Source organism: Miniopterus schreibersii, assembly GCF_964146895.1.
Source record: "Miniopterus schreibersii genome assembly, chromosome: 6".
NCBI lineage: Eukaryota > Metazoa > Chordata > Mammalia > Chiroptera > Miniopteridae > Miniopterus > Miniopterus schreibersii.
In genome coordinates this window covers 74,805,730-74,819,603 of record NC_138107.1, presented here as the reverse complement: position 1 = coordinate 74,819,603, position 13,874 = coordinate 74,805,730, and the positions used below count along the sequence as shown (strand labels likewise).

At 35.3% G+C, this 13,874-nt stretch overlaps 1 protein-coding gene across 7 annotated transcripts in view; it reads left to right on the top strand.

The window, feature by feature from the left end:
* Positions 1-13,874, top strand: part of REPS1 (RALBP1 associated Eps domain containing 1) — a 93,668-nt gene that overhangs the window by 65,043 nt on the left and 14,751 nt on the right. For 4 of the 7 annotated variants that reach the window (XM_081141067.1, XM_081141064.1, XM_081141062.1 and 1 more), the window contains 3 exons: positions 4,313-4,434; positions 7,943-8,023; positions 13,683-13,770. In XM_081141067.1, coding sequence (XP_080997193.1) covers positions 4,313-4,434; positions 7,943-8,023; positions 13,683-13,770 — 291 coding nt within the window. The remainder of the gene's footprint in view (positions 1-4,312; positions 4,435-7,942; positions 8,024-13,682; positions 13,771-13,874) is intronic. The other 3 variants (XM_081141066.1, XM_081141065.1, XM_081141063.1) reach the window with 2 other exon arrangements.

Below are 13,874 nucleotides of genomic sequence, written 5' to 3'. Positions count from 1 at the left end.
TGTGGACCCCAAAGATCCTCTGTTTATGTGACTTAGATCTATCAGTAGTTGCCCTATTAGAAATTTAAAATGATAAATTTTGAAAATGTTAATGGCTGTTTTAAAGTAACAATTATAATCTCCTTAAATATTAGCATAGATATTTTTAGGAAAATATATTCCCCAAAATAAAAAATTATGAAAAGGGTGGCATTGTTTTACATTTTTGTAAATCTCTTTAGAACCTATTTTAGTAGAAGACAGCTGGATTTTCATATTTGCTTCTGCATTCAGGCTGTTAGATATTATTTTATTTGAGGAGACTAAGCCCTGAGAGCCAAATCCAGTGTATAGCCAACAACAAAAAGTGTTTTGTTTTTAATCATGGGAGAATAAAAAACAATATTTCATAATACATGAAATTCAAATTTGTGAAATTGTATGAAATTCTAATTTGACTGTCTATTAATAAAGGCAAACTCATTTCTTCACTAATTACCGTGGCTGCTTTTGCACGGCCGTAGCAAAGCTGCATAGTTGCCCCCGAGCCTGGGGAGCCTGCAGAGCCTACTGCATTTACTGTCCGGCCCTTGGTAGAAAAAGGTTGCCGTTCCCACCTACATGAAGAAAATCATGTCTCGAGTGGTGAAAGACTATTTTTATTTTATTTATTTTATTTATTTATTTTTAATCCTCACCCAAGGAGATTTTCTCCATTGCTTTTCAGAGATAGTGGAAGGGAGAGTGGAAAGACTATTTTTAGGTAATTATGGATATTCTTTGGTACTACACCAAATGTCAACAAATGGTAATTTCTTAAAGGTTAATTTCAATGTGAAAGCTGAAACCATATTAATGAATTATTTGTACTGTTACATTAAAATCCATAGATCTGCCTTGCACTTTATATGTGCCTTGGATGAATCTTTTGTCCATGCATGATTTTATAACATAATTATTTGTAAAATTAGTTCATTGAGTTTTACAGATCTTTCAAATGTTGGGATATTTTATTATAAAATATTTTAAAAGCATATTTATTAATGCTACTACCTATCTTACCAAACAAGTCTGTAAGTTCTGGGAAGCTCTTGAGCTTGTGGATATGGATACACATTTTCCAAAATTCTGATTTTTTCTTGAAAGCTCAGTTTGTCATTAGTAACAGTACTAAAGACAGTTGTTTTCCTGAAGTGACAGGCTCACTTAATTCATTTTTGAGAAAATGCATCATACCCAAGTCTGAATAATTACAGTTTATCAACTGTTCTTTAAAGAAAAATCGTGTTCCATGAAAGAAGTGGCCTACTCAGCTGACAGCTGAATTACACGAGAACTTTCCCTGGAGATCATCATCACTGTGCATTGATTAAGGAGCAGAAGTGCAATATACATACATATTGCACCTCCCTATTACCTGGGGATTCCATTATATAAATTTGCAATATATATATTTCCCATTTTGCTGCAGAGTATTAAAAAGATGTGTATCCAGGGCTGAGACTTAATAAAAATAACTTTTACTGCTTAATTGTGAACATTCTTCAGTGAAATTGCCATGCCTCTTAATTTCTTTTAACTGGAACGCATGGGGATGAAGAATGCAATGACAAGGCAGAATGGGGCAAAAGTAGGTTTACAGTTGTTTCAATGGAAAATGATACAACAATTAGTAAATAATAATACAAGGATAAACTGTGTTTTGTGTACTCAAAACTGTAAACCTATCTTGCCCCCACCTTGTATGTTTTGGTGCCACTGCCTTGTTTCTTGTTGATAAGCCAGCAGTTTTACCCATCATTGTTTTTGCACCATCAGTTCAAATGCCAACACTGGAAAAAGTACTATTATTATTATTATTGCAAAAATCTTTCTGACTTTTCAGATGCTCTAAAAGAGTCATGGGGATTCCTTGGAGTACGTGGTCCACAGTTTGAGAACTGCCACGCTAGGAAAATGACTGCACTGGAATACTTATGAAGTATAAGTATTTGGGTGAATAATATACCTCTGGAGGCTGGACCCATTGCAACTTTGTACCAGGGAATTCCCAGAATCGATCCCAAATTCTAACTGCCCTGAGGTCTGGGAGTGGGGTGCAGTCTGGCCCTGAATTTGCCAGTAGAACCATGAAGTGAGATGGAGGCCTAGAAAGCCAGACTAGGGCCCCAGTCTGCCCTAAGCTGACATTTGAAACAAGTAATGTGATCTGACTGTAGGTAGGTTCTTTTGAAAATTAATCACCTGTAGGTAATACTATTTTAATTCTACTTATTTTTCTTTAACACCTGCTTTGCTGGATCTCTTAAAGGTATTTCTCCTTTCACCATCCTCCTAACAGAATTTCAGTTTCATTAAACTCAGATTTATAGCCATTATCCTCCTTTCTTAACTTCCTTTCTCTTTGTTATCATAGAAGAAAGGTCCATAATTTTTGTTCACACTAAAACCACAAGCTATTCCCATGAGGAATTTGCTGCTATTTATCATAAATTTTTTTATTAGTTTTCACTAGGAGCTTTCTTTGACTTAAGAGGTCTTCATAGAACATCCTCTGAAGCCTGTCTGCCTCTTACTGTTTTTGTACTACTTTGACACCTTTATTGAGAAAGGGATAGGGTTAAGAAAGAAGAGAACGATTTCTGATCTTACAAAACAAAAATTTATCAAAATATGATGCTGGACTGCAAATTAGAACTTGCAGTGTGATATGACTGCAAGGAAATAATGTTAGGGTGAACTAAAGGGAAGTATTTTGAGGTAGTCATGTAACAGAATAGGGCCAAGAGAAGTTGAATGCTTTTTCAAAATATCGGTAATTAGTTTTGGTTCTAGGAAAATAACAATAAAAGAAAATGAATTTAAAGAACACAAAAAGCAACTCATTCAGTAAATACGTACGTTCCTGGTATGTGCAAGGTTCTGTGTTAGGCACCAAAATGTGAAGGATTTACTTTTGACTAGATTGGAAGGTTAAAACCTATACATTGTTATTGTATGACTGTTTAAGAATTTCAAGTACAGTGCTAACATTTAAGGGCAAATGTCTTTCTTTCTGATGGAGAAATTTGGGTGCTGTTTTATTCAACTTGCCCATGGTCAAACAGTGAGATAGTGACAGATGCTGGAATAATGTTCTGATACAGGTTCTAAATAGATTAGGTACTCCCCATTAATTTGGCAATTATTGTGACTTTCAGGCTGGGATTATATTCAAAGCCATGTAAAACTTGGGAAGATTGGAATGAGAATTAAGTTACCATGGAAATTCCTTCTGTTTTTAAATTGGAATTTAAGAGATATTTTTAATTAAAGCTTAACTAATTAAAAGTAGAATATGCTACCACATAACACAGACTGCTTTTAAATCGTGTCATGGATTTGTAGCGTTCTCAGTGAAGTCTATAAGTGCCAGTGGCCTAATGATAAAAGTTTAGTGTGTGTGTGTTCATTGACTGCTTTTTATTCATGCCTGGGACTCTTCCTCTCCGTTTGCTCTCCGCCCTGCAAATATAGGTGTCCCAAAAACATCTATACCATCTATACACACACTTTGAATAATTATAAAAGCAGTGTTGATTAAAATACATTTCATTTTCAAAACTGAGCTATCAGCTGTTAAAGTGTGTATATTTTTTTGGGATACCTGTATGTGTTGCTTTTTGGTAACACAGGAGACTTGTATAGAAAATGTGAATGACTTAGTATAACTTATCCATTTCAAAAGTATATTTCAAGAGAAAATTGAGGGCTTTTATTTGATAAAAATTTTTGTTTGGGGAAAACTGATTTAGATAGTTTATTTGCTCTAGGACATTATAAGTTTTTCATATACTAATGTTCATGGAGATGCTCCAGCAGGGAGTTACAGTATCCCCAAATTTATTTGAACAGAAAAAATTTTTGAACCTAATTTTTAAAAGCACCTCACTGATTAATATTCCATGAAATACACTTTGGGAACTGGTACAGATTCATCCCTATTATCAGAAAATGGTTCAAAACATGTGCTATTGTATTATTATTATTATTATGCATAACACTCTTTTTTTCTATCTACCCCTAACTAGAATTTATTTTCATAGAAAGCTGTGGTCTCGGGTAGACAATAAGTAGCAGGAATAAGTACTGCCTAATTGTCTGATTGTTAAAATGTTTATTTTTCAGTTACAGTTGACATCCAATATAAAAATGCTTATTGTAGGAACATGAAGAAAGGAAATTCAGATTATAAATTACTACTTGTCAAAGTCTTTAGTTTGTTTTTTTATAAGTAATATTCTTAAACTAAAATATATTATTTATAGAGAATTTCTCTACTTTTCAATTGCAGACGTTGGGGATCAGACAGGCGAGGTAGGTTATTCAGGCTCTCCTGCAGAAGCACCTCCAAGCAAGTCACCATCAATGCCGTCACTGAACCAGACTTGGCCAGAGATGAATCAGAGCAGTGAGGTTAGCAAAGCTTCCCTTTTCTTTTATTAACATTAGCTTTGTTAAGGTAAGACATTCCAAACAGAGTAATTTCAGCATCTAGCTCTTTCAGCATGTATGCGTAGTTAAGAGAACATATAAAATAGGACTATGATAAGTGTTTTAATTATGTGACTGAGCTTTTCAAAGTACTTTTTCACATATACTGTCATTTGGTTTCCACTACTCATTCCTGCTAAAACCCTGTGAGTTAGGTAGGGCAGGCACAGGCAGTTTACAGTCAGAAGCGTGAATGTCTTGGCCAGGATAGCTCAGAGCCATTGAGGGGCAAGAGCTAAGATTTGAACACAAGTCCTTTGACATGCAGTCAACTACCACACCCACCATGTCACACTCCCTTCTCATTCCTCTAAGCAAGGTATGTGGTAATAATACATTTGGAATGTTAGCATTCGAAGTGATATGAGAAGTCACTAATCTAGCTTTCCACCTGGATAAAGTTTTTTCTTCAACCCAGGCTATTTATAATAATTTAATTTTATTTAACACAAAATGAAATTTAACCCTGTTAAATGCAATGGTTAAAAGATATGTTATATATAAGACCCCAAGGATAGCCTGCAGAACAGAATTTGAGACAAATGCATTCCCGCTCCTTTTCATTACTTGGGAACTCCGTTGTATAAAACAATAAAAGTAGGGCTACTCTGATTAGAATAAGGGAAGTGGGCCCAAGGCCCAAAGCTAAACCTTAGTGCTCTGTAGAACTTAAGTTAAAAAATAGCTGTTCTATCCTGTTAGAGCAGTTTTCTTTGTGAACAAGTTACATTTTTTTCCTTACATTTTTCTTATCACTTTTAGGTAGTGCTACAAATTCAAAAGTTTGTTTACTTTAAGGGAAAAATTCTAAACTTCTGTGCTTTCCATATCTTTTAAAGCCAGAAAAGTACTGGATTAAAGAGACACTCGTTAATTTTGAACAGTTGAAAAACAAGTAACTGGCAGGTTTAAAGTACTTGCTGCTGCTTTATGACATAATCACAGGTACCTGAGACATAACATACCACTTGTCGCACTGTCAGACTTAAAACCATGTACATAGGATTTTTCTAGAGGGAGGAATTAAGCCTTAAAATAATTTACTAGTAAAGAGGCTTTATAGAGAGTAGGGTCATTGTTCTTGAAACTACTATTTTTTAAAAGAATATCAGATTAAGGGACTAGGGAGGGGGTTGGGATGGGTCATTGGGGAGAAAAAGGGACATCTGTAATATTTAAAAATATATATTTAAAAAAAAATTTCTTTTAAATAATAAATAAAAATTTAAAAAAAGAATATCAGATTAAAAATAGTGGTTTCCATTGATATCTCATAAATAAAAGCAACTCTTTCTAAAGCATCTCAATTCTAAAGCCCATATTCATTCTAAATAAAATTGTGTGTGATCATTAAAGACTAGGAATGGAAGTCCCTTCCACATTCTGACTTAAGCAATGGCACTTCTTCTTTTTAGATAGTCCTAGCAAGTTTCATTTTGTAGTATTCAGTAATAGAGTTATGAATGGCATGTTATTTTTCTTTTAACTCTGTGTGGGAAATCAAAATGTTGATAAAACTAACACTGATTTTTGAGACATTTTAATAATTTTCTACCACAAGCACTAATGATTCTTTCAACAAATATTTATTCAGTATCTGAACATGGGTGAGGCACTGTAGGTGATAACACTACTACTAACAACAGCAGCACTAATAATCCTTAACATTTGTTGAGCACTTTTGATGTGCCAGTTCTGTTGAAAAGCTCTTTACATAAATGAACTCTACTTCCTCATAACGATCCTATGACATAGGTATTACTAATCTCAAGTTAATAAAGATGTTGAAACTAAAGCACAGAGAGGTTAAATAACTTGCCTCAGGTTGTGCAGCATGACTAGGATTCCAGTGGTCTGGCTCCAGAGCCTGTGCTCCTCACCATTATACGAAAGTTACGAAGATGAAGGTGTCTCTCTGCTCTCCAGGCAGCTTACATACAGCCTTGTGAAACCAAGTAAAACTTCATGTACTCAACTAGGTAAATAAATGCCTTCTTTTTGGCAAAAATCCACATCTAAACTTTTCTCCATAGTTCGATCATTAGGATTTTAAAAATTCCTTCTGTACACATGAAATAGTAATTATTGAAGAAACTATAATAGCACAAACAGTCAGTCACTCCCCTGAAGTGTCCCATGATGCGAGTGAACTACTTGGACTCTATTCGAGAAACACTTTGAATGCATCAGTATATCTTAATTTTCATGATTTTAAAACTATTTGTGGGCAAAATTGTTGAATGATTGTATAAGCATTTTTTAAGATAACTTCATAAATGTATTAATTTGCTGATATTTCATTTCCACAAGCCTTCTCAAATTGAGTATCACTATTTCAAATAATCAGTCGAACTTTGAAGCATAAAAGTGTACCCTTTTCCATACTGAATTATGAAAAGGACTTTGGTTAATTGGGTAGGTGTGTCTGTGTGTAAACATTCGTTTGTATATATTGTATATGTGTAGATGTTTTCCCCTCTTCAGAGTACAACTGATAATTCTTAATCAAAGTTTAATGTAATTTTGATATTAAAATTCTATACTATTTTATTACCAAGCTCTTCAAAACAAATGAAATTTACTAAAATTAATATTGGCTTATAACTCCCCCTATTTTAAGAGGTATGGTATTTGTGTGCCTCTTTTAGAAGAGCAGTACTTCATATCAAAGTATATTCTCTGTATAACACGTACCCAGGTGCTGGATTTGCTCTCACTGTGGCCGCACTCGGGTTTTTCTAGCATGGGGGGGTGCGGTGCCTGATTGGCAGTTCTGTCTTTTGGTCTGGCATGGTCCTGTCCCTAGTGCTGATTGCAGGGGTTGACTTGCTGTAGATTGAAGCAAGCTCAAACACATAATTCCAGAATTCTTTGCATTTTATCTCAATTATATATTATTACGTATACATACATACAAAATATGTGCACACACATGATAGAATCATCTTTCAGGGGTCGCACTGGCAAGTCACACTGACTTGCTTTGTTTTGACCAAAAGTTTGGTACTCAAGATTCACTAACATCTCCAAATCAATACACTGACATTTAAATTTTAAAAGGAGGATTTGAAGTTATTCTTTCTCTAATGAAGACAGACCCCTTTACATTTTTACACTGTTGCCATTTATGCCACTTAGACTCTGTTCCTATATGAGTTTTGAGGTTGGATTCTGTAAGGCTGTGGATCTCTTCATAGAGATTGCAGTAAGTTGTTACTATGTATTTGGTTGTGAAGCTGCTCAACTCACAAGATGACCCATCATAGATGAGTATAAAATGTTTATGGAAAACAGAAATTAGGGAGTTTTGTCAGGCCTGTGAAACACAACTTGCAGTGCAACCTCTGAATTACTTTGCTAAGTCTTCTCCAGTGATCTTTTTGCTCCATCTTTCTCATCATGCTGACTTGTCTCTCCTCTGTCTGTTCAGCAGTGGGAGACATTTAGTGAACGCTCTTCAAGCTCACAAACTCTGACCCAATTTGATTCTAACATTGCACCAGCTGATCCTGTAAGTCAATCACTTAGCTTGCTTGTTTGAAATTAATTTTATTAACCCAAATTTCCATTCATTGTGTTTTTAGTTGATATGCATGATTCAGTGGAGTGCTTGGAGGCAAATGGTGGCAGGCTTTTCAATTTTTGTGTGCCTAATGGTGGAAAGAACTTTTTTTTTTTTTTACCATTGTTTGTATTTTCTAGTTATTTTGGTGAGAGAAAACTGTATGTTTTTAAAATCTGGTACATGTGTCTAAAGCATTTTGTGACGGTTGATTTAGTTGACTTGTTTTCATTTGGTAATTGAATGTATGTTTCATTAAACATACTGTTTATTTTAGTGTAGTGACGCTTAGTAAATACTATTTTACTTGTATGCTTACACATCATGTAATATGTACTATGTATGTAAATACGCAATGTCTTTTATTTTAATACTCCAGATAGTATGGCTTTGATTTAAATAGTATGTTGAGTTCTGTTACAAGAGAATCAAGTTCAGCAAAACAATACAGAGTTGTTAGTCAAAGATTCCCATTGTGCAAGACGTTGTCTTGTCTTCCTGTGGTTCACTGTGTTGCTCTGAAAAATGCTACAAAGTTCACATCCTGATTTCAAAAATAAATTCTGTTCCCATAGATTTAATTTCATATGTGCCCCCACCTCCCTGGAGTTATTTGAAAAACTTCCAAACCTTAGCTACTAATCATTCTTCTTATGGTTCACTCCTGCTTTTTCTTTTATTTCTTTTTCTTTTAAAGAGAAGAACATGCTAATTATCACTTTTCAAAAAGAAAAGAGGAAGTAACTAGGAAGGGAAGGACAGATTTAAAAATGAGCTCAGTGGAAAAATATGACACAAGGCATCGTTTTTAGATGTTTCTGATCAATGACAGCCAGCATTCATTAATTAAATATAAAGATGGTCTTGTTATTTAATGTGGACTTGGGAGAAGTAGCATTTAAAGATAATAGTACATCAACAATTTAATGGATCTTTGGTGTGTTTTATAATTTTAAAAAATTTATATTTGAAGTATAGAGGATGCCGTTAAATTGAATTCAAACAGATGATGTGTTAAAGTGTTTTAAGTGTGTTTTATAATTTATTAATAATTTAAGAGTCATTTAATATGTAGATCATCTGCCTTTTGCTTCTCTTGCTACTTTGAGGACATTCATTAATCTTTGATTTTAGTTTTTGAAAAGTGAAGGAGAAATAAAAAGGAAACACAATTTTGTTGTTGCTTATTAGCAGCTATAATTAAGGTCACTTGGGAAGTGGCAGGTGTTATAAGTTAAAAGAATTTTACCTTAGCTCTCTGTTCCATTTCTCTATATTATTCTTATGTCCTACTTGCTCATTCAAGTTAGTTTTATTTAAAGTACTTTATCAAAGTACTTTATTTGCAAAGGAAGGTTTTGTGTAGCAATAAAGAAACTCTGTTCTCTAACCCTTAAGAAATAATGAAAATAATTATTCATAGTGCTATGATTCTTTGTCAGGCCAGGAAAGAACATTAAATATAAAAATGTAGAATTCAGGGGCAAAATAAAGTAACTCATGACTGGCAGGAAATACAGGGAAATATTTGGCTTAATAACAGTGATGTTCTTGTAACTTATTGGAAATAATATGCAGATTTATGAATTCTAGCTCTAGTGTTTAAAACAGTATGACACAATAATTTCTTTTGTTGTCTCTGGTGTGGCTGGAGGCCCTAGAAAAATTAAAAATGGTTAATTGACATTTTAAATCCAATTTAGACCTCTGAATTGGGTTGCCAGTCTTAAATATTTACAGTCTGGTACCTAGAAACATCTTTTTTCTTCTGTGGTGGCAAACTTAAATCTAAACTTTGCTCCCCAACTGGTAATTTCTCTTTAAACTTTCAATTAGGAGAATGTCCTAGTCTCACCGAAGGTCTGAATTTCTTAACCTTCATTTAATACTGACATTTCCTATACATACATAGCTAGTAACTACAATCCCAAATGGTCCTTTGCAAGGTTTATGTAAATAATGATTGTAATGTAATTAAGTAAAGTCCATTCAGATTAGAACAGAATCACCTAGGAGGAAAAAAACCATTACAGTTCTAATGTGAATCTGACATACTTTATAGTGTTGGAAATATTTAATGGAATATTTTTTAAAAGTTAAATTTGATAATTAGCCATTTGCTCAATAAAGTAAAAGTGTTGGAAGAGCTCCACGCTGCTCTGTACACTTAGAGGCAGCTTTCACACGATGCAGCAACCCCACATGTAAACTGAGGTGGTTAATTAGTAGACTCCCAGAATTGTGATGAAATTGAGTTTCTGGTGTCTCATTTTCAGAATCTTGATTATTTTTGTTGAACTGCTTGTCAGTTAATAGACTCTGGCGGAATCTGCTTCTTCAAGGAAAATTTAGACTGATGAGAAGTGTCATGCACCAGTCTTTTCTGTGATGTCTCCCCAATCTTGTGTGCGTAGAGCCTGGGAGTAACTCGGGGTGTGCAGGGAAGAGAGCTTGGTCGCTGATCACATCCAGCCAACTGACCTGGTGTGGGGGGCCCCTTGCTAGGTGCCTGTGGTATTTTCTAGGAATACGAAGGTGTCGAAAGCAAAGTCCCAGTTCTGAATAGGCCACAGTTCAGTTACTGTAGGCGTGGTGACTGGAGTGCAGCTGGTTGTAAGTTAACATCTGTGGCAACGAGCAGAACTACGGGCAGAGAACCATGCGCCAACTCACCCCGAAAGGTTTCCACAAAGGAGCTTGTCTGTAGGCTGAGTTTTTTTGTTTTTGTTTTTAAATATATCTTTATTGATTTCAGAGAGAGGAAGGGAGAGGGAGAGAGAGAGAGAGAAACATCAACGATGAGAGGGTCATTGATCGGCTGCCTCCTGCACGCCCCCTGACTGGGGATTGAACCCACAACCCGGGCATGTGCCCTGACTGGGAATTGAACCGTGATCTCCTGGATCCTAGGTCAGTGCTCAACCACTGAGCCATGCTGGCTGGGCTGAATGCTGAGTTTTGAATGAAACTTGGAATTGCCAGAGTTGGACAAAGGCATTCCAAGCAGAGAGAATATCATGAACAGGATCGATTCGGGGTGGTGGTAGAACAGGTTAGACGTGTATATGGGGATCGACGGGGGCCGAGGCATGTGGTTGGAGACAGACGGAAAGATCTTTGTATGTTACAGCAAGGGTCTTAGTCCCATGGGCACTGTTGACTAACGAGAAGCACCATGATAAAGTGGACGCGAGGAAGAGAAGTAATGAGAAGGATGGATGCCATCGAGAGAGATGATGAGCACCTGAACTGAGGGACACGGGGACAGAAAGGAGGCAGAGCAGATAACAGGACTTAAAGCAAGTAGGAAATACAGATATGTGACCATTAATATAACATTCAATAAAGTGCTAAATTGTATAAAATCAGGTACCCAAATAGATGATACAAATGTGCCATGAGTGATTAGGAATGGGTTTCCTACAGGCTTTGGGTGGTTTGAATAGGAGAAGAAAGCGGAGGGAACCTGCCAGTCAGTTTCATACTTTTTCTCTGTTTTTACATTTGGGGACGCTAGTTTGGAGCAAAGAAAGTATTACTTTGGCATCTTGTCACTCAGGACTCAGACTTGTAGGCATTCATGGTTCTTCATTTGGATGTTGAAATGCTTCAAGTCAGAGCTCTCTATCCGCTGTGACTGTCATTTGTGAGTGACATCACTGTCATAAATGAAGCTTCTGATATACTAGTCTCTAGTCTTCAGAGAATTACCTTGTCCTGCTTGACTAAAGCTGTTTCAGGCTCATAGCAGCCAGTCGGTATATGGCTGAAGTATGCGATACGAAATTGCTTTGCTGTACAGAAACTTCTGCAAATTATTTGAAGAATGAATAGAACACTCATGATTTTCTTTTTTTGGAGTCATTATTGTACTTTGTCTGTTGTACTGGAAATAGATGAAAAGGCTAATATTTCCACCTGTTACAAGCTTTATAAATTTGATTTTATAAACATATAGAATACATGTTAGATAAATACTATGAGTTAAAGCATTTAATGTTTTTTCCTTGCTTGTTTTTTCCTAGTTTTGGGGAGGTTTGGAATAAGAACTTACTGTGTCACAAACTATCATTTCTTTCTCCTCTAATCTTGCCTTATAATATTAAATTCTGATTTTTTTTCATAGTTATTTTTGCGATTAAAATTGTAAGTTAAAAAATATTAGTCATTTCTAAAGCCATGATTTTATAACCATAACATCTTAAGTGTATTGTTACAAATATTTTCCTGTGAGCGACTCATTATTATGTGAGAAATCTAAACTTTTATTCATCTGTAATGTTCACCTATATAACTATAATTTTAGAGTTGGAGGAAAATGTTTAGTTCAGGCTGATTGGATAGTACCTGAACCCTGTCCACAATCTCACTAGTGTAGAAGCAGGAAATTGCTATGAATGGATTTATCAGTATAATTGCAGTAGTTTGTTATAAATTGTTCGAATTTAGAGATTATGAGATTAAGCCAGGGAGAGCCGTCAAACAAAAAATGGTATACTGGAACTTAACTTTCCCTAGCAGAGGCTTGCTGTTATTTGGTACTGTCACCAAAGCAGTGTTAGACTTAAACTGAAAAGTCATTATCCTTTACACTTAGTTATAAACTTAACTCACTGCTAGATACTAGAAATGTAAGACTCTCATATTCCGTCTTCAGCAGCAGCAGCACACAAAATGCGAACTGACTCCTTGTAGAAGGAGCTAAGCCCCCTTTGCAGTGTTTTTCAGCTGGTCTGTTGCTGTTAAGCCAGATGTTTGGTCCTATTCTGGTTCCTCCCCTGGGGGTGACAGCTCCCAGGGTCAGGCTTACCTGTGTACCCAGGTGTGCCTTTCTCTTTTTCTTTCCTTTTGGAGAGGCTACCATCTGTGTTATCTTCTCTTCCTCACCTCACTCTTTCATTCTTTTCAAAGGTCTCTTCTACCAGTTTATTTACTCTTCTAACTAGACTTGCCATTCATGAAGTTTAGGAACATCAGATGTGTTATAGGCTTGAAAAGGTTTAAGAAAAGTATTAGAATCTTAGGGTAGGAGTCTTATTTATCCCTCTCAAAAAATGGATTCCTTGGTGGAAATGTTAGGCTAAATTGTAAAGTTCTGTAGAACTAATCTATAGAAGTACTTGTTGTGTCTACTGTTACAATATAGCAGGCATCTCATTAACTTTGTTTTAAATATGAAAAAGAAAAGTTTCAAATTTTCTTGAGCAGTTTCCTGAAAATGAGTTTACTTAATTTTGGATTCTCAAGAAATAGTTCATTGCACTAACCTGAGAGATTCAGATTTGTATGATTTCATCAGATCATTTCACACTTTGCCTTGAATACTGTCTTAAACTGTATTTTATAAGGTCATTGTTTTTATTCAAATCTTTAATCACTTAAAAGTTAAAATGTATTTTTTATCAAAATCAGAGTATTGGACATGTACAGTGAACTTGATTTTTTACATACAATTCTATAACTTTTAATTTAAAAATGAATTTTCATGCTTGCCTTAGTGTGAATGAGAGTCTATCCACCAGTTTTAAAAATGTTAATTTTGATTATTTCATGGTATCAGCTTGGCGTTTTTAATACAAATTCTGTATTTCCTCTCCTTTGTCCGTAGGATACTGCTATTGTTCATCCAGTTCCCATTCGTATGACTCCAAGCAAAATCCACATGCAGGAAATGGAACTTAAAAGAACTGGCAGCGGTAAGGACGCTGTGACTGGGCTGTGTGAGGTCAGCGGGCGTGTTTTAGGTTACCGTCAGCTAAACCATAAGCAGTTACTCTGTCAGGGTTCAGATTTCTTTCAT